This window comes from Macrobrachium rosenbergii, chromosome 41 (assembly GCF_040412425.1).
Source record: "Macrobrachium rosenbergii isolate ZJJX-2024 chromosome 41, ASM4041242v1, whole genome shotgun sequence".
Lineage (NCBI taxonomy): Eukaryota > Metazoa > Arthropoda > Malacostraca > Decapoda > Palaemonidae > Macrobrachium > Macrobrachium rosenbergii.
In genome coordinates, this window is record NC_089781.1 from 6,071,897 (window position 1) to 6,098,254 (window position 26,358).

At 35.2% G+C, this 26,358-nt stretch overlaps 1 protein-coding gene across 2 annotated transcripts in view; it reads right to left on the reverse strand.

Annotated features, from left to right (window-relative positions):
• Positions 1-6,885: 6,885 nt before the first annotated feature.
• Positions 6,886-26,358, reverse strand: part of rempA (intraflagellar transport protein rempA) — a 77,148-nt gene continuing 57,675 nt past the window's right edge. For both annotated transcript variants that reach the window (XM_067083813.1, XM_067083814.1), the window contains 10 exons: positions 24,360-24,525; positions 24,068-24,188; positions 22,596-22,760; positions 20,213-20,340; positions 19,482-19,780; positions 19,080-19,265; positions 18,463-18,681; positions 12,517-12,674; positions 8,153-8,336; positions 6,886-8,039 (listed from right to left, as the gene is read on the reverse strand). In XM_067083813.1, the coding sequence (XP_066939914.1) occupies positions 7,818-8,039; positions 8,153-8,336; positions 12,517-12,674; positions 18,463-18,681; positions 19,080-19,265; positions 19,482-19,780; positions 20,213-20,340; positions 22,596-22,760; positions 24,068-24,188; positions 24,360-24,525 (1,848 nt within the window). In that variant the 3' untranslated portion in view covers positions 6,886-7,817. The remainder of the gene's footprint in view (positions 8,040-8,152; positions 8,337-12,516; positions 12,675-18,462; positions 18,682-19,079; positions 19,266-19,481; positions 19,781-20,212; positions 20,341-22,595; positions 22,761-24,067; positions 24,189-24,359; positions 24,526-26,358) is intronic.

Genomic DNA, 26,358 nt, shown 5'->3' on the forward strand with positions numbered 1-26,358 from the left:
TCAGCCTGTTTTCAGCACTTTCATTCTGAACTCCAATCAGGTCTCAGTTTTCCTCTTTTCCCATTTTCCATGACTTTTTATGCCTCGCCTAGTCTTTGCCCCATAACTTCTAGCTCTTGCGTATTTCCAACCATCTCAATCTCTGGGATCTCTGTCTTAACTTCGAGCCAGAAAAACAGCACCTCTCCAACACTTAAACTTTGGGGTCTGAGTCTTACTTTGCAGTTGTGGAATACCTTACAAATTTTTCTATCACTTCATAGTAGAATTTCCCCACGTTACCATGGCCATGAATCTTAATATTCTGTAGTCACTTCTTTCAGAATCTCTCTTTTTCTGTCAGGATCCATGTTTCTACTGCATCATGTGGATAGGCCTTGTGTAACAATCATGCATCTTTGTTGTCTCTGCTAATTGGATATTTTTATTTACCAGTAGTCTACCTATATTTCCATTTCATCTAGTCTGTAAATATTTTTCTTGATACCCTTTCAATCCTTGCTTCACAGTCCAGTGTGCCCCTAAGATAAGATGTTTAGCCTTTTATAAGGCATGCCCACCTACCAAAACATGGTTCTCCACTTCCTCTTACCCATTTGCTCTTCTGATACATTTTTTGCATAAAAAATCTTTAGTTCAAGATGTTTAGCCTTTTATAAGGCATGCCCACCTACCAAAACATGGTTCTCCACTTCCTCTTACCCATTTGCTCTTCTGATACATTTTTTGCATAAAAAATCTTTAGTTCATGTACATTTAGCTATCAACAAAATCTTCCATGACCATCAGTTCATTCTGTATACAGTACAGAGTTCACCCCACCATCTTCCCCTCTTTTTCTTTGCTTTATCTGTGGTCACACCAAACCTTGTTTTGCTTAAGTTTATTTCAGTCTTCTCAAATCCACAAGTAATTTCTTCTGTCTTTCAGCATCTTAACCACTACTCCAAGTTCCACTGTTGATGCTAAGGCATCTTTGTACAGCATCTTCCAGGGGCCCTTTTAACCTGATCTTTTGTAGGTACTTCATTTGTGCGATATACAGCGAAGGGATGGATGGTAAGGGTCAAGTTTTAAAATGTGAACACATTAGTAAATGAATACTAAGACAACTGAATGCAAGAGTACTGTAGTGACAGCACCGCAAGGTGTTCACCATCCTAGTTTCAAAGGATCCTAAGGGTACTCAAGTACTAAAATCTTCAGACTGTAGGCCTCTTGTTAAACATTTTACATACCTTGAAATATCATGAAGTATGAAACCACTTAAAAGGTGACTTTTGTTTCAAACTTTGTTAGAGAAGTCAAGAAATCAATTTTAATAACTTCCCTACTTGTGATGTGACATTTTGTCTAGAAATTTGTTTCCATTATTCATACACAATATGGAAGCAAAAACAAATGTACCTGGTATAAAGAATGCACAGACATTGAACCACCAAGTACATATGCATGAAGCTTAAACCACATAAACATTGGCTATGAATTATGAATGTAAATCCTTGCTTACAAGTTGCTATAGTGACTTGTTGCTTTTATGGGGTTTCCAGGCATTGTAACATTAGCACTTTGACAAGATAGGCAGTTCCTGCTAACGTTTGTCAAATGCATATTCCCTTGTGTTTTCTCATCACTTACTAACTACTAGTTTTGTTTTCCTGCACAAGATTTATTGTATAATCAGGGTAAATCTCGAAGCATAAGCATTATTCATTTTACACTAGTAATATCCATCTCTTTGATCAATCTGTTTTCACAAATTTTACAAAGCTTACCCATTGGTAATTAATAATGGGTATATTAACATACCTACTTGACATTTTTTGTATAGCATATACTGGCCTGAGAAAATGTCTTATATTCTTGCTGATACCCTTGTTTATTTCCATTCATCTTCTGTAGTTTCCTCTGTAGTTGAATGTTTAAGAGCGTGTGTGAAATATGGTAATAAAATGTGTTATTATTTCAGCACAATATATTCACCATAAAGCAGGCTTGTATAGTCTTTCTGTGAGTATTACTTTGGCTTAAATTTTTCAACACATTAGAATGCATTTCAGAACGTAACTCATGTGTCTTATTTACCCTGGAGATACCCTACATTTTAAAGAGAACAAGTTTAGGATTGTATTTCCTTCACCACAACAGTTCCTGACTGTATGCTGGAATAAAAAAAAAAAAGCCATGTTATCTTCCGTTTTTCAGCATTTAAAAAATTTAATGTTGAATCTGTGAATTTTGCTTAATTGCTAAATACAGTATGTATATTTCTCCCTCTTTTAGACTGAATTCAATATTTTGGACCTTATCAAATGGCTGGTAGTAGTAAAAAATTTAAGTTTTGAAAAATATTTATTAAATACCTGTTACAAATTTTACCTGGACGGATAAAGCACTCTAGAAACAATGACACAAACATAAAATTCCTTAAATTAAATTAAGAACCAGATTGATCTACAGCAAAAACATTTTCTATGGAAATTGGAACAGATTTAACTACTGTAGAGTAAAAGTAAAAAATATGCAGCTAAAGTAAACTCAGATTTAATTATATTTCTTTCATAAAATGTATAACTTCTAGCATAATTGCACTTCACTTACTTCATACCTTAGCACAGTTGGGATATAAGTATACTGTATGTAAAGTACATTGTATAGTAAAAATATAATTGTACTTTTACAAGCATTATGTATATAATAACATTTAGTTACTATGATACAATATGCTTCCATTAAGCATACCATTATTCCTGTGTTTCCTGTACTTGTCAAGATTAATATTTATAAACTATATAACTTTCAGTATTAGCAAATATATATATATATTTTATGTATATATATCTATATGACTAGATATATAGAAAGGGTTATGGCATTATTTTGTAAGGATGAAGCACTACATGTTTAAAATTTTAAGCATTCCATAAGTTTCATATATTTTGACTAGAAAATAGAATATATTTTGAAGCTTATTACTGTAAGTAGTTCTAATGGCGTTCGGTCATCATTAACTTGAGTTGTTGAACATTATTATGTGTTTCCAAAGCTTCTAGAAGCCTTAACAATTACTAACATTACACTATGCAGTGTATCTTTCCAATCTCAGGGTAACTCTAATAAAGGCAGCAGCACGTAGAATCTTGGATCTAAATTATATGCATCTATTTTTACATGACTAAAAAAAAATACTTGCACAGCTGCCAGAATAGTTTTCAACGATCACGATCACATCTTGGGAGTAAAAAAATTAATGCTTTATAAGCTTGCTGAGTCATTAATTGGAAGCTTAGTAATATGGTAGAACTAATCAAAAAAGAAAAATTTTCTCAGAACTGGAAAGTTGCATGTTACAAACTCTTATAGTTGACCCTTGCTTTTTTGTAAGGATCCTAGAAAAAAGTTGCTATTGGTATATATATTAAAATAATATCCATTTGCAAAATCTCCAAATATCAAATATGATTTGAGGATTGATTTTAAGTACTGTACTTTAATAATTGATTCATTTTTACATATGTCAAAACAGAAATCCATAAAATTCATATATTTCTTTAAAATTTTACATAACTAATGCTTTCACTGTACCATTATTAAAAGCAAAACAGTATCATACAATAGAAAACTCTTCATGAACAGTATGCCTATCATAAGAAGCTATAGTTTAGTATATTTACTAAGTGACCTCATGCTTGCCAACTTTCCTTGGCCATAAAAAAGGCCAAAAAAATTCTGTGCCAAATAAATTTACCTGCATTCTACTTAGACAAATATTTGATGAATGCAGTGAGAATAAATAAAATTCAATTGAGCACACCCTCCTCTTGCAGAATTTGATTTTGCAAAATAGTCCTGTAATACAGTACATAAATTTGAAGAATTTTGCTGCAAGGGAAGAAGTTTAGGACTTATCAACAGATCAATTAATATTTCATAATTCCTAACTTGGGGGCATGTGAAAATCTGCTACCCCAACAACTGCCATTAGAGAAATTTTCAACAAGGTGTTCATGTTGTTTACTTGGTTAAATAATGCTTGAGCATACAAAAGATGCTCTGGTATCACCATGAATCTTTTCAACAGATAAGTCGCAGGGAGAAAGAAAAGCTTTGGTAAAGTGATCTTGGTCAACATTTCAAGAGGTGTGCAGTGCTAAAGCAGTAACTTGTCTTTGGTATAGTTATTCACTGTTTAAAACTGAGAAAGTACAGTACTGTACTCTTTAATTGGGGGGCCTCTTATCCCATACAATTTACTCCCTATTTTGCACTTTACTGTACTAGTTCAGAATAAATACACTGTCACCACAAGCTCCACACAGAGTATCCCCGTGATGCTGAAAATTTTCCCTCGTATGCATGCATTATTTGTTGGCCAAAATTAAGAATTAATGCCAAAGTTTTTGTGCATTAAATAATTTTACATTGAAAGCTAAAGTGTTTAAAATTTTACAGTAATTTGTGGAAAATGTAGATACAGTAATTTATTTACTCAGTTACATGAACATAGTTTACTTGATTGCTAACCATAAAACTCATCAAAATAACATTTAGAATGACCTATAGAGAACGGAGAGTTTTCTTTCAGCAACCTGAACTAACTGCTGGGAGACTAGCTTAGGGAAAAACTTTGATACACACCATTTAATAGTATTTTTGCTGCATCATTGTCAAATTTGGCCTTCAGTATTTTTTAATGTTAACAGCTAATCTGTTATAGTATCTTATTAATCACTGACAACATCTCATCTTCTGCTGAGTAAATACCACACGAGTACAATACTTATGTCAATACCTTTATAAATGTACAACAAAGATAAAGGGCTTTATAACTAAGACCTGTTAATAATTCATCAATTACCCTGAGGTCTTTGATTGTACCTTTTACAAAGTACTAGTGTAATTTTTACCTTAAAAAGTTAGCCCTTGGAAAATTACTTTATTACAAAAATTTTGAGAAAATTACATTATACAATTTTAATACAAATTTACTTTTTACCCGATGAATTTTGTACAATACATACCTTATGGTGCATATTGATTTTAATTTTCAGAACACCCAAGGCAAAGTGGTACTAAATTCATGCATGGCAAGCCTAACTTTACGACAGCCAAACTGTGTATTTCTTAGCTGAGAGAGACAGCATGCTATGGAAGGTAAGTTACAAAAATTCTCATGTTACAGTTCTTACCCTTCTGGTAACTAATGTTAGTTTTGTGTATGCTTTGATTACAATGACTAGACAGAATACTTTGGAAACATGAACTGAAAAATTCTTTGGTTATTGGGAAATAACTGCTCCCAAAATCTCAAATTTAAGTTTTGGATATCCTTAATAAACTATATGGAATAGGTACAGTTATGCAAAACAATCAAATATATGGAAGATCCAGTTTATCTTTAAAAAATATCCATTAATCAGGATACCATCCTTTATCTGGCTCTTTAAGTGTGTGTGTGTGTAACAGTTCAAATAACAGTTGGGTATTTTTTAAATGTTTTATGTTGAGTGACAAGCTGATGAATTCCTGCTTTGGCCTCTTGTAAAGGTGAATGCATTTGTAAACATAAAAGATGCAGTCAAAGCAACTAGACGATGATTAGCTGATGAAGAGGGACATTGTCCCTGTGATAATGTTGTCTGCTGCACGATTTTTAGCATGGTGTAGTCTAAATCTGCAATTACTCCTTGGCAATATATGATACTGTTAGTTATTTCATATAGAATAAAATAGCAACGGAAACATTGTGAATCATATTGCATAAATATTTAGTTGTTTAACAATTCATTGTTGAGAAAAATATGAAAAATACAAGATCTGGGGTTGACTTCTGCCTTGGACCTAGCCAGTTGGATTACCTGACACATCAGGAGTCACAGTACCTGTTGACCAATAGCAAAGGTAAAACCATCTCCTTAAGAATCACTTGTGTTTCAGCTACAGTAAGATCTGCAGCCAGTACCATAGGGAAGTGTATTTTCCTTGAACGGGTGAAATTCATGGTGCTCTAAAAGTGGATTGAGATTGTCATACAACTTTAATTTAGGAAAAGCATGAAATAGGCACATTGCTTAAAGATGGTGCCTAGCACATTGTTCACAGTGGTGTATGGATGGATCACACATACATTCAGGTTAGGTAAGCATTGTTTTGTTGGGGAGTTAAGATTTCACACAAAAAGTGACCATGAATGACAAATGTTCTGCTGAATGCACAGTGTTCCATGTATCATTTCATACAATGAACTTTAAAAATATCAAGATCCATAAGGAGGCTATCTTTGCATGATGGTAGATGGCAAAATTGTAGCCTCCTACTTAAATGCCTAATCAAGGGTATCAGGTATCTTGCCTAGGGTTTATCCAACATAAAGGCTTTCGCTTCCATTCTTTTCACTCCAAATGATGAAAGTAATCCAAGAATAGTTTGTCTTGTGTTTCTAAAACAGTATAACAAGACAGGCATGATCATGGATCTCTATAAAGATCAAGACTCATTTTGTCAAGTTAAGGTTACCCATCTTGGTCCTCTCAACTCATCATTATCATAGCTAGACTCAAAATGTTTAAAATATTATGAATTTTCTAAATATTAAAAAAGTCCAGGCATGCATGGCAAGGCAGTTTTCTGCTTCATATTTGCTTAAAGTAGCGTGAAGTTTGAGGAGAGTGACCACTACGTTAATCCAGTATTTCCTGATGATAAGAGTAACATTGTTTTTGTAGTCCAAAAGCTTCTCCCTGTATATATACTAGGAAAATGTTTGATATATCATGTTCTCTTTTCTTTGACTTTTGCCCTCAGATTTATATGGATCTTCAACCACCTGATTCTCCAGTTGTTTGGTTTATTTCTGGTAAAAACGAGTTTGATGTTTTTCTCCTCTTGGTGTACTTTTGTCATTCATTGTCTTTGTTAGTGAATTAGTGATGTTGCTTCCCAGGGTTATCTTACTAAAGCATTCATGTTCTGAAAGACGTGCTAAGACATTTGGGTATTATCATGAAGTAAACTTAATCATCTTAGGCTGGCTGGAATCAGGTGGGTATTTTTTCTTACTTATATTATAGCATGCTCTAACTCTTTAAAAATTCTTCCCAATACAAGTATTTAAATGTATAAAAATTACCTCATAGTAATAAAGGTACTGGCTGTTTATGAAGATGATCCATTAATGGTTTTGAATTTCACCCTATATAATGGTTTTGAATTTCACCCTATATGAATCATTTTTAAAAACTAATTTGTGAAAGTCAAGAATTTGAAAAGTATGGGGTATATTGTTTTACACATATATTGCTCAAAATTGTAAACTGCCTTAATTATCAGGATAACTTGCTTATAAAAGGTGTATATAAATCATAAAATTTACATATGTGATGAAAATCATGAAATGTTTACATATGTGAAGAATCACAACATAACTCACTTGTAAAGAGAATTGTATGGCATTATTAATTGAGAACCAAATTTACTTTTATATTTCTCACAACCAAAGCAGTTTATATTAAATGAAAAATAATAAATGAAGAGTAAATGCATTGGATGATAAACATGATGTACATATATGGGTTGTATAATATACAACCCAAATATTTACATCATGTATAATATATTGTACACTGTCGTACTGTATAATATACAGTACATCTATGTAAATTAACAGACAATATTGCCTCTTCAAATTGCTGGATATGTTTGTTGCATGTTCTGTTGCAACTGCAATACCTTTGAAGGTTAGTTCATGAAAAAAATATTTACAAAAAAACAAGCCTAATCAGAGATGTGCTGTGGTAAACTATATACGTAAACTGATTTTAGAAAAATTTTGCTGAACCATTAAGGACAAACTGATTCCTCTGTGGCCTGTCATCATCATCATCATCATCCTCCTCAACAACTTCGTCTTCACTTGCATTGCCTTCATCCTCACTGCCCCCATCATCAACCTCACCATTTTCACCGGAAGTGAAGTCCATTCCTGTATTCCTGGCAATATTTTGTAGTGTTTGGGGGTCCACGTAATAGCTTGGATTAATCTGAAAAGTGAATGAACTTACTGACTTGGTACTTATTATTAATTACTGTTAAATGATTAATTTCAATTAATTAATGTGAAGGATGTATCATTTTTTATTTTTAGTATACATACCTTAGGTAACCTGCTCTTCATTTCTTGCAGAGCACTAATTGCAGATTTAAAGTTGTTGTTGGCTGCATAGTACTCCACAATCACAGCATATATGTCCCCTTGTCGCACAGCACTTTCTATGCTTGGATCAGCCAAGATATTCTGGAGTTCATGAAGTGCACCTTCTCCATCAGTGGCAAACATCCTGAAATATTGCAATATCATAGGATGCTTTTTGTATGAAGAATCTGTATTTAATATTTAGCAGTTTATAAATTATTAAAGTATCTCCTTTTTTTTGTAAATTTTCTTTTTTCAGGGTGGCTATATCAGGCAAGACTCCAAAGAAATTTGCATTCCCAAATAGATGTGTGCACACACCTGTGGTCTGTAAGCCCCACCCTAGACATGGATACCCGATTACTATATACAGCAATGACAACCAACCATCCAAGGCTACCCACACCAGAGAGCCAAAAACTTCAATAAACCATTCAAGACTGCTTGTACCAGCAACCATGCACAAGTAATGAACCGCTATGGCTATCATAAGGAAAGCTAAGAACCATAATAGCAAGCAAGCATTACCAACCTATCAGCCAACAGTTTCACAGCAACAAAACTGAAACCACCACCAGGAAGTAATCATTAGCAACAAACAAGCCTATGAAGAATACACAGGCTTGGGACTTAAATTAGCCCCCTCAAACACTTCATTCACTAGAAGAATGCCTTGCAGGTTGCCAGCAAATAAGACAGCTGAGCCAAAAGCCACACCTGCATGACAGCACTGGAAACCACCCAACCAAGGCTACCTCACCAGAGTCAAATTATATTATACTTACAGGGAAGTACTGGAAATGAACTAACCACAAATATCTTGCAGGTAATTATTAGTATATATATGAACCTGCCAGTTAGGGATGCACTCTGGCTGGGGATGCAAGTTAGCCCTCTCCAGCAGTTTAAGATTAAGGAAACCAAAGATAAGAACAGCAAAGCTGATCAGCCAGTCACATGTGTTGACCAAGAACAGCAAAGAATAATTTGATTCTGAGGGCATAAGTCACCTAGAGCAATGAAAGCAGTTATAATCAAACCTCAGAAGCTACCAAAAATGACAAATTCTAACAATTTGTATTTTTCATAACTAACAAACCTTCAGTCTTAATGTAAGGATAAATTCTCTGGCGCTAGCTGGAGTCTAACCTGGTTAAAAACACAAGGAATTGTTGGCAACAGGCATCAGCCCAAAAGATAAGGAGGAAGCTACACATCCTGCTTTACCCCAGCTACACATCATCAATTCAGTTTCTCTATAACTGTCTTCGTAGCAAGACGGTTTGGTGCCCATCTTTCGCAAGAAACCGGCTATTTCGCACTTCCTGCCCGCAAATGCTACGGCGTTCTGGTTTTTTCTTATTTTTTGTTGTGTATTATTTTGTGTGCTCTTGATCTGTGTTTTACTTGCATTTCCCAAATGGAACCCTATGTTTCAGGTAAGCCTCTCAGGCGACAGAGATGTCGGGAGATGGTAGCAATTCTTGTTCCTGCTACTTGTCTTTGTTTACTGACCCTCACCCCACTTGTAGTAGGTGCAGATCGAACATTTGCAACTTATGTAACCCTTGCTCTGTGTGTTGTCTTTGGTCTCCTGAGCAATAGAAGAGATTTGCTATTAAGAGGCAGTATAAGAGGAAATCAACGGCGCCATCTTGGGAAGGCTTCTCATCTCCTGTAATGGCTGGCATTCCTATTCCTTCTTGTTCAGTCTCTTACTTACCAGTCTCCTCTCGCTGCTCCCTCTTCTCATGAAGGTTTTATTCTCCCTCTCATTCTTCTTTGGCTTCATCCTTAAAAGATTGGAGGGGGGGTTGTTCAGAAGGTCATATTTGTAATGTTGCTGCCCCTGTTCTTTCGGGAGGGACGCTTCCCCCCGTGAGGGAGGAGGCAGCTCCCTCTAGTACAGTTTTTTCAGGGGGAGATGCGCAGAAGATGTCTGAGTGTTGGGCATGGCTAGGCATATCAGGGGTATCAACCCTTTCTGGCCTTTTGTCTCACTGCATGTTGTCTCATACCACAACAACTTCCCCCATGACAGTTTCCAGATCTTCTGTTTTGGTGACTTCATCTCGACTTACAACAGCTCTCCCAACACCTCCATGCTGTCTTCTTCCAGGCAGGGTCCGCCAAGATCCTCCCTTAAGTCTCCTACATCTGCTCCCTCCGACTCTCTTGTCCAGGCTCTCCTTGACAGAGATAAAGGTGTGTTTCTCAAGAAGTACAGCTGTCGCAGTTCGCCTTCCTCGTCTTCTTCCTCTTCTTTGTCTTCCGTTTCACCCATCCCTGTCAGACATAGGAGGAAGAAGAATTTCAAAGTCTTTCCTATGAAGAAGTTTCGTGTTGCTCCAGTTCCTTCATCTTCACATAGCTGTACCGTCAGTGTAGTGCACATCTGTGTCTCTCCTACTTTAGAACCAGATCCATGGCTTTCTTGTCACAGAACAAAAATCAATTGTCCAACAAGTCCATACGGAGGATCTCAATGCTCCAGTTAAGAAGTTGACTGTGAAGCAACCTCCTTCCTCTCAAGTTCATGTTCTGAGGGCAAGTGGTGCTCTAGGTCACAGGGCTGTGGCCATCCTTCACGTCACAGCAGCCCAATGTGCGACCGTGATCATCTATGCTCTCGATCTCTCAGCCGTAACCATTCTCACAATCTTCTAACCTTGTTGACTGAAGCTCCAAAAGAGATTCCTCCATGGCACAACACCTTTGAAAACCGCATATAGAGAGGTTCCACTGATCAGTAGGGTCCCTGTCTCTTCGCAGCTGGAGACTATCAAGTATCTCTTGCGAGCAAAAGGATTTTCTCACAAAGCAGCAACGGAGATGGCTATCAGGCAACCTCAGATGATCATCTGCAGCCTTGTATCAAGGAAAAACAAGCAGTCTACTGAGATTGGTGTCATCAATGGGGTTTCTCTCCTGTTGGAACCTCTATTCAACAAGTAGCCACAGAACTTAATGTGTTGTACAAGCCAGGAGCGTGCAATACACACGCTGGTGTTTTGTGGGTGCAAATGGGCACACATGGTGGAAGTGGAAATTCTTTAAAGTTGCTACTGCAAAGTGGCCAATTTTTATGCTGTTAATTCCGACTTTCTATCTCTGCTAAGCAACTGCAGCAGTAACGTTAGAGCATACGACTGCTTATTCAATATACTGTATATATAAATTTGCAGTGGATGCAAATTTTGGCAGGCACACTTTTTTCCTGGGAAAGGGGAGATCATTAACTTCCTTATACCAAATGCAATTTAAATTTACTGCCTGTGGAAAAAACTACTGACATAAATTCTTCCTTTTAGTAATCCACATTACTTGAACAACAGTACAGGCAGTCCTCGGTTATCAGTGGGGGTTCCGTTCTGGGGGTGTGATGATAACCGAAAATCACAACTAACCAAAAATCGGTATTTCCGGCGCTTTTTCGGCGATTTTCGGGGCTTATCGGTGACGAAAAGCACCGATTTTCGGTTATCGGCGCCTCTGTTAGGTATGTATCGGTGCCAATACCCAATCATCGGCGCTGATAAGTGGAAATCGGCTATTTTCGGCACCGAAAACTGCCGATTTTCGTCGCTAGACAAGCGCAGTAAAACCGGATCCCCATTAACTGGGGACTGCCTGTAATTAAATATTCTCTCTTAATAGAGATACTAAAACAACTTAGTTTTTTTTTACCTAGGGAGCATCAACTTTTAACCTCTAATCCAGGAGTTTCAAGTACTATGTTCCTCTACATTTCCAATCTACAAAGTGATTGTGTAACACACTGAAACTTAGAAACATAGGTGTAAAGATGCACATGAATTCCTGGAGGGTAAAAAAGATAAAAACCGCCTCGACTGTCATAATATTAATGGTAAAAATTGTTAGTGTATTATAATATACTGATGATGTTTAGCTGATGTGGATTGGGTTAGTTATCTTAAAATCACATTATACTGTCGGTTAAAAAAATTTAAGCATCTCTAATAAATTTGTAACGTGCAAAACAATGTTCACTTCATTTTCTATTATTATTTACCAAAATTGAAACAGAAACTATAAGAGAAATTTCTTAACCAAAAAAGTTAATGTATATAATATATTACTCTTTATCCATGTTCTACACCTCTCTCTGTAAAGATAACTAAAATTACCTTTTAACAATATCCAAAAATTGTTTAAAGAAAATTAGAAACAGAAACTATAAGAGAAATTTCTTAACCAAAAAAGTTAATATATATAATATCTTTATCCATGCTCTACACCTCTCTCTGTAAAGATAATTAAAATTACCTTTTAACAATATCCAAAAATTGTTTTAAGAAAATTACCTTTTAATATCCAGAAACTGTTTGACTTTGTCAAGTTTGTATTGGATAGATGACAACTTCTTTGCTGAATCATTGTCATTTGTACCTTGTAAGCATTTATATGCTTCATTGAGAGCTCCTGCTGCTTTTTCATAATTTTGGTACTCGTCAATTTCAACCTGAAATATAGAGAGGATTTAATTTTTCATAATTTTGGTACTCATCAATTTCAACCTGAAATATATTATTTTACAGCATTACTTGTAGATTCATTTATGTATAACCAAAAGGTAGACTGGGTAATAGAATTTAAGAATAGAGAATATAATATAGAATTTAGGCCAAAAGCCATTGAAAGTAAGAAGGTTTTAAAGGTGTAAACATGAGGAAAACCTTGCAGTTGCACTAAGAAACAATTTTTAGAAAGGGTGGAAAATCAGATGGAAGAGAATATGAATAGAGGTACAGTAAAAGAAATGTAGAGGTTGCAGCTAGGGGCCATAGGGACGCTGCAAATACCCTTTAGCAATGCCTACAGTGCACCACATGAGGTGCACTGATGGCACTAACCCCCTAAGAGAAACAGAATTAAGGAGCACAAAGTGCAGTGCTTGAAAATCCTTGTTCTTGATATATACAATGAAAGAGTATCTGTATGGATAGCTACAAATCACCATCTTATGTAGTCTTCAAAGCATATGCCTTTATTAATTAACAGCTTAAATCTTAGATTTAAGACATTTAGGTTGTCATGCCAAGCACTGAGGCACTTTCAGCCATTCAGTGCTTACGACAAATGAAAAGAGGGTGTTCAAGTGGTTGGACAACAAGACAGAGATTCAGAAAATAGAGGAAACTAAGAGATTCAGAAAATAGAGGAAATTAAGTACAAAAATATAAATGTGGCAACAGGAAAAACCCCACAGTTGCACAAATTGGTAACAGCAAGAGACCGAAGAAAAGAAGCTGGAATAGAGGTACAGTAAAAGCTTAACAAGTGGATGTAGCTAGGGGCCAAAGAGTCACCAAGGGAGAGAGGCACTGACAGCACTAACCCCTTATGGGAGGGAGGAGATGCTTTTGGTATACAGTACTGCATACATAAAATGTCATTCAAAACAATAAAACAAAATGCAAGGAAAATAAAGCAATTACACAAAAATTAAACAATTTAAAGTTGCATGAAGCTTCTTAAAATACAGCTTGAAGCTTCTTAACCCTTAAACGCCTACTGGACGTATCATACATCGAATAAAATTGTCTGTTGGGTGCCAAGTGGATGTACCGTACGTCGACTACAAAAAATTTCAACCTTCGGTCAACTTTGACTCGACCGAAATGGTCGAAAAACGCAATTTTAAGCTAAAACTCTTACATTCTAGTAATATTCAATCACTTACCTTCATTTTGCAACAAATTGGAAGTCTCTAGCACAATATTTCGATTTATGATGAATTTTTGAAAAAAACTTTTTCCTTATTCCGCGCGGTAACTCGGCCGAAAATTTCAGAAATTCTTTTGTCATTTTGTCGTAATTTTTGCACTGTTTTATATTAGCCGTTACGTAAAGTTTTATATATGAAAATGTGCGCAATTTCATGTAAAATACAACAAAATACAACCCATGGTTGTTGTAGCTTTTATCAGTTTGGAAATATTTTCATATAAATCTCGATAACTGCCAAAATTTCAACCTTCGGTCAACTTTGACTCGACCGAAATGGTCAAAAAACGCAATTGTAAGCTAAAACTCTTACATTCTAGTAATATTCCATCATTTACCTTTATTTTGCAACAAATTGGAAGTCGCTAGCACAATATTTCGATTTATGATGAATTTTTTAAAAAAACTTTTTCCTTACGTCCGCGCCAGAAATTCTTTCGTCACGTTGTCGTAATGTTTGCACCATTTTATATTGGTCGTTACATAAAGTTTTATATATGGAAATGTGCGCAATTTCATGTAGAATACAACATAAAATAATTCATGGTTGTAGCTTTTATCAGTTTTGAAATATTTCATATAAATCATGATAACTACCAAAATTTCAACCTTCGGTCAACTTTAACTCGACCAAAATGGTAAAAAAACGCAATTATAAGCTAAAACTCTTACATTCTAGTAATATTCAATCATGTACCTTCATTTTGCAACAAACTGGAAGTCTCTAGCACAATATTTCGATTTATGGTGAATTTCTGAAAAAAAAAAACTTTTTCCTTAAGTCTGTGCTGCGTAACTCGCCGAATATCTCAGAAATTCTTTTCACACGTTGTCGTAATGTTTGCATCGTTTTACATTAGTCGTTACATAAACTTTTATATATGAAAATGTGCGCAATTTCATGTAGAATACAACAGAAAATAATTCATGGTTGTAGCTTTTATCACTTTTGAAATATTTTCACATAAATCACGATAACTGCCACAATTTCAACCTTCGGTCAACTTTAACTCACCGAAATGGTCGAAAAACGCAATTGTAAGCTAAAACTCTTACATTCTAGTAATATTCAATCATTTACCTTTATTTTGCAATAAATTGGAAGTCTCTAGCACAATATTTCGATTTATGGTGAATTTTTTAAAAAAACATTTTCCTTACGTCCGCGCGGTAACTCGGCCGAACATCTCAGAAATTCTTTTGTCACGTTGTCGTAATGTTTGCACCGTTTTATATTAGTCGTTACATAAACTTTTATATATGAAAAGGTGCGCAATTTCATGTAGAATACAACAGAAAATAACTCATGGTTGTAGCTTTTATCAGTTTTGAAATATTTTCATATAAATTACGATAAATAGAAAAAATTCGACCTTCGGTCAACTTTAACTCGACCGAAATGGTCGAAAACTTCAATTGTAAGCTAAAACACTTACAGTCTAGTAATATTCAATCAATTAGCTTCATTTTTCAACAGACGGGAAGTCTCTAGCACAATATTTCGATTTATGGTGAATTTTTGAAAAAACATTTTTTACGTCCGCGTTGCACGGATTCATGCATCATATTGTGATAATATTTTCTCTGTGTTGCTTTAATCGTTTTACAATTTGTTATATACCAAAATCATCGCAATTTAGTGTACAATACAAAGAAAAAAAATAATCTGTTAGCTTTAACCGTTTTGCTCACAGCGAGATTTGTATAAAATTATATATGAATTTTTTTTGCGCTGTCATATATTTCAATATTTATATATGATAATGATATTCTTTTTCATTTCTGATGGTTGCATACTAAACTTCAGGCAATGACAAAAAAAGGAGCCAAAAATGAACTCTTAATCTTAAAAACTAAGCGTGCTGTGATTTTTTGAAAAAAACCTTTTTTCCGCTTCGGCGCTAACTCCCGAACGCCGCCGGCATACGGGAGACGTTTTTGTAAATAGAGGTTCGGCGTTTAAGGGTTAATATATGTTATATCCTATACATTATTCTTTGCAATACAGTCATAACTCCTGGCAAAATTGCTAGCTACAGACAAGGCAGACCATTTCTCTGCAAAAATGAATCAAAAAACCTCCTTTAGGGAAAGAAAGACCTCAAAAACCTTCTGTGATAACAACAAAAGGAGCATAGCACTGAAAAACCAGGTCTTTTACTACTTTCGCAGACAGCCTCATAAGTCATATGCTACAGCTTTAGTATTTCAACATTTTTAACATAAAACAGACAGACAGAGAGAAAAAAATTTACCTGATTTAGTATACTATACCATTTAGTGAACATACTTAACACACTGAATGTTTGCCTAAATGTATACCAATACTTTAAATTCCACTATTCTAAATTCCCAGGGAAACCTGCCATAAGCCAATACTCTAGGACCCTAGCCTGCAATAAATAAACATTATCCTGCTAAAAACATTTTTTATTGAAATGGTTGATTAAGTGCCATTAATCACACAAAGTGATTTATGACAAAAAATTCTGTGATCTAAAATTTCATGCAGAATAAAACTACTGTTATGTATATACAAACATCCTACTTTCAACAGTAATAACATTATCTATGTGACTTCTAGGTAGGGGATCCCTGGCACATCTGCTAAAATTACCAGTTAAGAGGGGAAGTGAGGAAAACACAGTTTATACCTAGGAAACAATTTATAAAATTAAAGTAGCTACTCAAGAGGCAAAAACTTTTCAGGAAATTGATCAATAAATGGGAAATTCCAATTTCCTGTCTTTGTAAATATATAAAAACATCAAGAAGCTGACCATACTGCTACAAACTTCTGGCCAATATGAATGCATGACAGAAAGACCTGTTGCAGATGGGCCAAGTCAGAACAACTGCATTTGAAGTTTACGAATAAGGTGAAAATGATAGAAACTAGCAGAAGACCGCCAGGCCAAACTATTGCACATTTTCTGAACACACACACACACACACACACACACACATATGAAGAGAGGGAAAATGCAGTACTGTACATGTAACGAGTACCTCCAACAACCTAATATGAAAAAATAACTTGTTCATACACGGAACAAACCTGGGTCTTAACATTAGGATAAATCTTCTGGTGCCAGCTGGAAACTGGTAAAAATAAAAACAAGAATTGTTTATGCAAGGAATTGGTGGCATCTGGCATCCGTGAACGAGTGACAAATTTAATTAATTTTGTATTTTATAGCTAACAAAACTGCAGTCTTAACATTTACCGCCCACCTCTAGCCACCTCTTTTTCAGTTAACAATGGGGTGGAAGAAAACTGAGGTGTCACGGGGTTGAGATACGTTTGGTAGCCGCTTCCCATCTCGCCTCCGTGACGGATACCAGATGCAACCAATTCCTTGCAAAAACAATTCTTTTTATTTTTAACGGTTTCCAGCTGGCACCAAAAGATTTATCCTACTGTTAAGACTGCAGATTTGTTAGCTATGATAAATATAAATTCATTTAAATTTGTCATATTTAAATGATTTTAGCTTCAAACTAATTACAATGACCTTTGTGAGAGAGCTTAATCTAGTTTAGAGATTGGTTTTCAAACCTTAAAGCACTTCCTGTAAGTACAATGAAACGGTGATATAAATAAACCTCTTGAGAGGAACATCTAAGAGTCTAATAGCCTAGAACAAGCAAGTCATTGGGTCCTAGATACATTCTTATGATAGGAAAACAAACTTAGGGGATAAAATGGCATCCACCTCTTGAATTATTCCTTGGTCTACACAACAGTAATACCAGCATCCAGAGCTGTGAACCTCTATGCCTGATGGGTAATCTGGAGAACTAGCATGACCTGACAATGGAAAATCTTCAAAAATTTCTTCCTTTCCCCAGGAATGTATGTACAAGTATATTCAATCACATGTCCAGGCTTTCATTTTTCCAACAATGGTGATTCTGATTTAGAATGTGGGGATTTCCCTCTTGTTAATCTAACAAAGTATTTCATACGTAACCTGTAAAATTACTCTCATCTTACCACTGCAAACATTCTCTTAGTATTTTTTAAAACTTTTTACATAATACAATATTTTACAAATTACACTGAAACATTATACAAAACAGTATGTTTGAAGTATAGAGAGTTGCTGATGCCTTACCTAGTAACTGTGACAAAAGCCAAGCTACAAAGTATGAACCCTGAAAATCCAACCATTAGAAAATTTATGCACCAGTTGCATGAAAGTTCTGAATTATATGTTTTTCTAACCTTAATTTTTCTTCTAATTTATCAGAAATTTTAAGTTTCCAATTACAAGATAAGAGGGCTTTACTGTAATGTTAAAAAGGATTGCTCATTGAAAATGAATGAGTCTTAGTGTTTTATGAGTCGAAAATACTGTTGAACTACTAAGAGTATTACATGAAGCCCATGATGGTATGGCAAAATCTGTAATACAGAACTCTTTAATTTAGTGTACATATTGGATAGTGTATCTGTACAGTCTATGAAATAACATTAACCTATATTTACTTCTCTATAAAACAAATAATTTCAAACTCACCTGAGCACAGGAATCATAAAATCCTGCCAGAAGAGATGTTGCTTTAGCTCTAGAGTAAAACTGAATTATATTTCTCATAATATCACCCTCTTTGCGCCAGTCAAGACTTTGTAGATAATTGGCAGCCATGATATAAATCTCCCTTTGGCGACACACATTTGCAAAGTACACAATGCGCTCTGTGTCACCAGACTTCAGCAGGCATTTCATTGCTTTCACCTAAGGAATAAGATAAAATGAATATAAAGTAAAAAATTAATTTTCCCTAAGACATTCTTTAAAAGCACTTCAGGAATTTTAAATTTTATTATACTGCTCCTATGAATAATACTGATGAAATGAAACTCCACCATGTACAATTTCTGAGCTCAGAGCTAGCCTGAATGGGCTGTCTTTTCAGATGGGCAAACTGAAAAAGGAAGACAAGTACTGTAATCATAAAGCAAAAGAATTATATTCAAATTAAGAGATAAAACAATGGAGCTCAGTTTTCCCTTTACAAGTTTAATCTAAAAATTATTTACATCCCAAATATATTTCCTGTACTTTAGTTGATAACAATATGCACCCATAATGAAAGTTAAACAAACTAATTTGGAGGCTGGAAATTTACTAACCTTATTACCCGCTTGTGTGAATTTCTTGGTAGCAAGTTTATAATTTTCTTGGGCATAAGCACATTCTGCAACTTTTTCAAGAATCTGGTTCCTAGCATCTTCATCCTTGGGTAGAGTGAACCTTTCTGCCAACTCCTCTGTCACCCATACATTGTGCTCTACACACAAGTCCAAAGCCTCTGAATACTACAAAAAACATAGTAATTTATTATCTTTTTACTGTAGTGTTAAAAATTACTACAGTACAGTAAATACACAAAGTAACATACAACTATGCTTTAAATATACATATATAAAAAACAGATTTCCTAATTTTTTTTTTCTAACAGTTTACATATTTCTTGAAACCACAGATAACTACTGTGCATAGCTATCCTCCAAACATGCAAAGAAATCTCTTACCTGCTTTCCTGTGATCAGCAACGAGACTGCTCTGTCAAACTGTCCATTTGATATGAAATACTGAGCACAACGCTGGATGAGTGCTGGATCTGCCGACTCATCCAATTCTGCTGCAATTTGCCCTACTGCACTAACTTGTCCTGATTTAAAGGCTAAATCAACAGCTTTCGACAAAAGACCAGCTTTGTGGTACAACATAACAGCTTTGGCAAGTTGAGGACGATCAGCAGATGCAAAGTACCGAGCAGCATCAATCTGTTCTTGAGGCCCAGCTACTAAAGCTAAATTCATTAGCTGATCTGTAGATATTAAAAAAATAATAAATTTATGTTCACATTTATTAAATGCTGATACAGCTTACTAATCTTAATACAATATATACAGGCAGTCTCTGGTTATTGGTGGGGGTTCCGTTCCAGCAGCGTGACGATAAGCGAAATTCGGCGATTTTCAGTACTTATTGGCACCGACAACCAAATATCGGCGCCTTTGTTAGGTATGTACCATGCAAATACCCAATTATTGGCATCGATAAGCAGAAATCGGCGATTTTCAGTGCCAAAAATTGCCAATTTTCATTGCTAGACAAGTGCCATAAAACCAGATTGCTGATAACCGAGCCCACCGAAAACCAGGGACTGCCTGTACCAACTGCCAATAAAATCAGTATGTTTATTCATTATGCAAGTAAAAAATATGAATTAAATTTCTGAAAGAGTAGATTACAATACCTTCGTAATGATTTTCTTTGCATATTCTAATGGCATTGCCATATGCATGTGCTCTTGTGAAGTAATGAATAGCTTCTTTCACTTGAGCAACATTCTCATACTGACGGGCTAAGTGATAGCAAGCAGCCCTGTAAAACAGAGATATACATTTTTAATAAGCAAACTGCAGTCCATATTGTGTGGGTTGTTAATGCTCTAGACACACTGCCAGTACTTGCTATTAATAGCCCAAAATAAAAATAATAATTAAGCATTGTGCAAAGAACACAGTAGAAGACTGGTAACAACTAAATATATAATGCATACTTTATCTCCCAAATGTTAAGCGAAAAAATTAAGGACCAAACATGTTTAGAGAATATAACTACCTGAAAGCACTCAGAAAGGGTGGTGGAATTAAGCATACATATTGTATATAATGTATACATATTGCATATATTTTTCACCAATAATCTTTCCCTAATAAGGCAAGACTCCAAGCAGAACCAAGGAATATGTCACTGACAGAATCATCCTTTCACTGTGATCATAAATGACTAAATAAAACACTACGAGTACCCATACATTTATTTTTTATGTGTAATCACAGCGCTACAATCTCTCACTGACTGCATTTGTGTTTAGCAATATTTCTCTTTGCATGATCAGTGTTAAGTTAGTTTTCATGTTAGAATGCACATTAAAGGATGAAGTTATGAACAGTTATAATTTATGTTAAAAAGTCAGTATGTTAAAAAGCCAAAATAATAAAAGTAAAAGATAAAAATTTTGAGTGGACATTAAATACCCACAACAAATTTTATACTTTGCTGTAAAAAATATTTGCTAAAAATAAAATATGTGAGTGTAGTATAAAAACTGTTTTAACTGATATGTAGTTTAATGCTGTCTATCCTAGCTACTGCACATTAAAATGTAATGAAAAACATGAAAGAATCATGCTTCTCTATGGAAAACTTCCTTACTGATATACAGTATTTGTTTAATCACTGAGGTTGAAATTAGGGAAAAACAAAAATTTTATACCTTTCCATCCAAAAATACCTAACAGACAATAAAGGAATACAGATATAACATTTTCTCTGCACAATGCAAAAATAAAACAAACTGCTTTCCACAGCTTTCAAGTCAGCCATAGCATAGCAAAACACATTACAGGCAGTCCCCGTTAATGGCGGGGTTCCATTCCCGGCTGACAGCCAATAACCGAAAATCGTTGACAACTGGAACATCACAGTAATTATGGTAATAAATGGCGTCTATGACACCGTAAGCACCGATCAGCCCCAATAAACCATTTACCGACACCAATAAACTGCTCACCAGTGCGGAAAATAGCTTACCAACACCGATATACAGCCTACAGACGCTGATAAACTGCCTACAGACGCCAATAAACTGCCTACAGACACCGATAAACCGCCTACCAACACCAATAAACTGCCTACCAATGCCAATAAACTGCCTATCAACGCTGATAAACCACCTATCAATGCCAATAACCCGCTTACCGGCACCGAAAATCACTTACCGCCGCCGAAAATCTGGTTAACAATGACGTTAGAGAAGCATCATAAAACTAACGCCATTAACTGATGCTGCCTATAAGCAGGGACTGCCTGTATCACAATTTTATGGTATGCACACGCTGTACTTAAAATTAACTAAATTTAACAGTAATTGTTTTAATTTATAGCCTGATGCTATAATACTGTATAGGATCAATTTTACTTTTTCCTAACTTTCTACCTACCGGTATATTCATTACCACTCAGGAAACACTGAACTTTTGAGTGTAATATATTTAATGTATTTCACTTATAGGTACAAATGAAATTGCAAAAAAATTAATGTATTTCAGGACATTTGCAGTAATAAGCTGTATGCCATACTGCCACACAACAAATTATACATCTGCATGTCCATTGGGCTTTGCATTACCACAGACAATACATGCATGATAAATTCAAAGATCAACTGACTTTATAAATCTTATGTGGCCTTCACTTTATAAGAAACATTTGTTATGTATTATTAATCTTACTGTACTTTCTTCTAGGATAGAAAACAAGTCATATGTTATAAATCTTACACTTTGCACATATGATTGCTTGTGACTGACTACTAAAGAAAGATATTACACACAATTTTTCATTTTGCTATTTGGTAAGCTTATTTTGTGTATTGTTAAAAAAATTTCTAGATGTTAGTATTCCCTCTCAGCTTCTAAACTGACATGACAAGAGCATAGAGTACTCTATAGTCTTACAAAAGAAAATTGCTTCCAAGAGACAAGTCACACTACACAAAAATGGGAGCTCTAGCATATTACATTACTTTTTTCCAATTACTTTCAAAAAATTTTCTAGTTATGAGAACATACCTGTCTTGAGTATCATTTGCAATGTCTGCAGCTTTTTGAAGATTATTGCAGTAACAGTAAACACGCACAAGAGACAAGTGATCATGTGCTGCTTCATAAAATTGCAATGCTGTTTCCATTTCTCCAGTGGATTCTAGATATTGTGCCCACCATCGCCTCAGAGCCCTGTTTTGATAAAATGAAAAAAATTAATATTAAGTAACAGGTATGAAAACTATGACAGTTACGTGAACCTGACACATTCCCTTTCACTGCATTGAATTACAACATATAAGACAGCATACATAGCCAACAAAACATATGTATAGAACTGATTTCTTAACTTTTCTATAAAAAATTTTTTGTAGGTTACTACAGTATAGTATACTGTACTCTTTCGACTCAATGACTTCTGGTCATAGCAACACTGTTGGATGTACTGCTTGCAACAGAGGATCAGAGAAAAATGGTAGAGGAAGGACACAAGAAAGAATAACAAATGCATGCTTATGAGAGAGAGAAAGGAGAGAGAAACAAACAAATGCTGAGAGAGAGAGAGAGAGAGAGAGAGATAACAGTAATCCCATTATCTTAAAGCACTGTGTTATAGGACTAGGCCCAAACTTTTTTCAAACTGTTGATTACTGGTGAAAGTCACTGCTTTTAATATAAAAAACTTAACATTAAATAATATACATACCCTACCCTTTCTTAAGTTAATGTTCACTGACAAGTGTGTAATATTTTCAGAGATTGGGCTTTTCCTTATCACTTATTATCTATCCTTACTATTGTTACCTAGTTCGAGGTAAAATTGCCACACCATAGAAAAATGCATCTCTATATATGCCTCCAATGAAATTTTTCAATTTCACTTATTTGGATTAACAAATACTGTTAAATGGTGTTCAGCTTTGGTGGTATTTAGTAACTAAGAAAGGGGTATGCATTCTTGTTCATAGGCCTATGCTGATTTTACTTCACACCAGCTTTGCCCACTCATAATATCTAAGAACGTCAACAAAATAGACAGACACTCGAAATCAAACCCCTATAATGCTTATAAAGATTTCTGGGTTACTGAATATATTGCTGAATGTGAGAAAAGGCAGAAACTTATTTCAAAACCCATTAGAAATAAGGTGCTTCTTTTAGCGCCAATGCAAAGGCATGATCAGCTCCATAAGGCTCACATAGGATAAGGACAATGATAATACTGTACATCACTTTTCATTTTAAATCATAAGCACACTGATAATACTGTACATCATTTTTCATTTTAAATCAATCTTTTTGGAATATTTTATACACTGATAAACTCACTGTTTCCATGAAATACAGCCATCCAAAAGGAAAATCAGACAATTCACTTGCCTACTATATTCTTCTTTATTCTACATTATTACACCAAACTAGAAAGATACTTCAGCTGATACTTACAACAAAGGAATGCTCCTTTACTTTTATAATAATATACATCACAAACTATTTACCTGTCTTTTGTATGCATGATATAATCTTCCAGGGTTGGTAGTTCATCAAAAAGCATTCTAGGAACTTCAAATCTGTGGGTGTCTGACTTTTCATAGTGACTGATAGCTCCACTGAAATCTCCTGTATGAGTAAAACAAAAACACATTAACAAAAGATCTGTATCTTGATGCAAAAGCAATATTTCACTCACAACTCAATGCTGTTACAAGAAATAACATTATTGCTAGACCTTTTTTTTTCTTCCTTATTGTTTATTGTTTATTATAAGAAATAACAGGTTTCCATTCTTGCCTTTACTCTCCAAGTGTTTTGCATAATTATAATGAGTAGATCGTAGGTGAATTCTGTCATGATTCTCAGCATTTTCAAGAGCTTTAGACCAAGATCCTCCATCCTGATGCATACGATTCACAAGATCATATCTTCCACAGGATCGATACAACCGTTCAGCTTCTTCCTGTGTTTGATTAGTTAACTTTAGTCTGTTGGCTCAATGCAACACTGATAACTACAGCATACAAAGGCTATAACATGCAAACTTTAAAAAATATTTTCATAAATATAAGCTACGGTTTCATAATAGGAATTCCTTCCCTCAACTCTGGTCAAAAGACTATTAGTAATTTAAACTACCTTATTACCCTACAGTGGACCTGATAGGCAAGACTACCCATATCGAGAAACCCCCCCAAACTTCTGCATGCTCAAATACTTTTAGCCCAATGAAGAAACATATGAATGACCCATAATCTGCATAGCTCAGAAACTAGTACTGTCATTGCTAACAAAGGCCTCATCCTTGAGGTCTCAAGGAACCTGTAAACAATACTTCTTGTAACAAGTGTTAAGGGCAAATCACTCATCCAAAACTGAGGTATACACTCATTCAATAAAACGACAGATATCACCTACAAGAATTTTTCTGTATTTAAAACGGATTACAAAAACAATAGTGTATTTCCAGTGAAGTTCTGACAAACCCAGAAATAAAACAAGGCTTAGTCCATTTGCCCTTTCATCAATGAAATAGTCTTTGCTGACGTAAAGTGCTCTTTTTTGTTAAGAACACCATATTCTAACAGAAGGTTCAATTTGCTGGATGCCATAATCTCACCCTTTGTGACAAATTGAAAAAATGATAATGCCTCTCTTACAAGGGAAATGATGGCACTTTCACCATCCTGAAGGGGAGTCTTGAAGGATTAAAAATTTGAAGAGACTTACGTCAATGATTGGCCTCTACCTCCTTGATTATATGATCATGAAGATGAGACTGGTGAACCCTGGAGAAACTCCAAAACACTCAAATACCTGTATTCCCTATACACTGATTCCTTTGTCAATAAGGATACAACACTTCTGAGTCCTCTGGGGCTTTAGGAAAAAGATGGTCCACACTGCTTCCCACAACTTCACATAATATAATGACAGTTCCAAGTGATATGCATCAAAAGACATCAGATTTCCATCTCAACATGGCAATGGCCAGTCACCCAAAAGGCAAAGCCTCATGTCTCTTATTAGGTCTTTGAGAAATAAGGATGGGAATACAAGAGCCCCAAAGGGATGCTTGCAACTGTTTTGGAGCAGTGCTTCAGTATTTTCAAGGGACAATTAAAAGAGTTCAAGATTTTCAGAGTTGAGTTGATTAGGAAATTGAGGCACATGTGGACTTAGTTGACATGAAAATATCTACTCTACCAGAAAAGTTAGAGCTTAACAATAGGGAGAGGGGTGTGTGTGTGTGTGTGTGTGTGTGTGTGTGTGTGTGTGTGTGTGTGTGTGTGTGTGTGTGTGTGTGTGTGTGTGTGTGTGTGTGTGTGTGAGAGAGAGAGAGAGAGAGAGAGAGAGAGAGAGAGAGAGAGAGAGAGAGAGAGAGAGAGAGAGTGAGTTATCCCTTACAACAAGAATAGCAGAAAGATTTGCATATCACCCCACAGAATGATGGTATTGAGGTTATTACAAAAAATGACAATTTGTTATCAATCTGTATTTTTCATAACTAACAAACCTGAGGTCTTTACATATGGGAAAAACTCTCAGAGCACAGCTGGATCCGTTTAAAAATAGAACAAGGTTTGGTGGCATGAGTGTATCAGCTAATGGGAGAGAGAGAACAGGCAGAGCCTGACCTTTTTTCCCCCTTCATAAACGTCGTGAATCGCCAACTATCTCTCAAACCCTCTTCGAGTAAGAAGTGTGCTGCCCCTTCTAGCATAGAAGCCAGTTTTTTAAGCACTTCCTGTTGTTTCTTCACCTTGGCGTTCTGATTTTTCATTCTGTTTTGTTT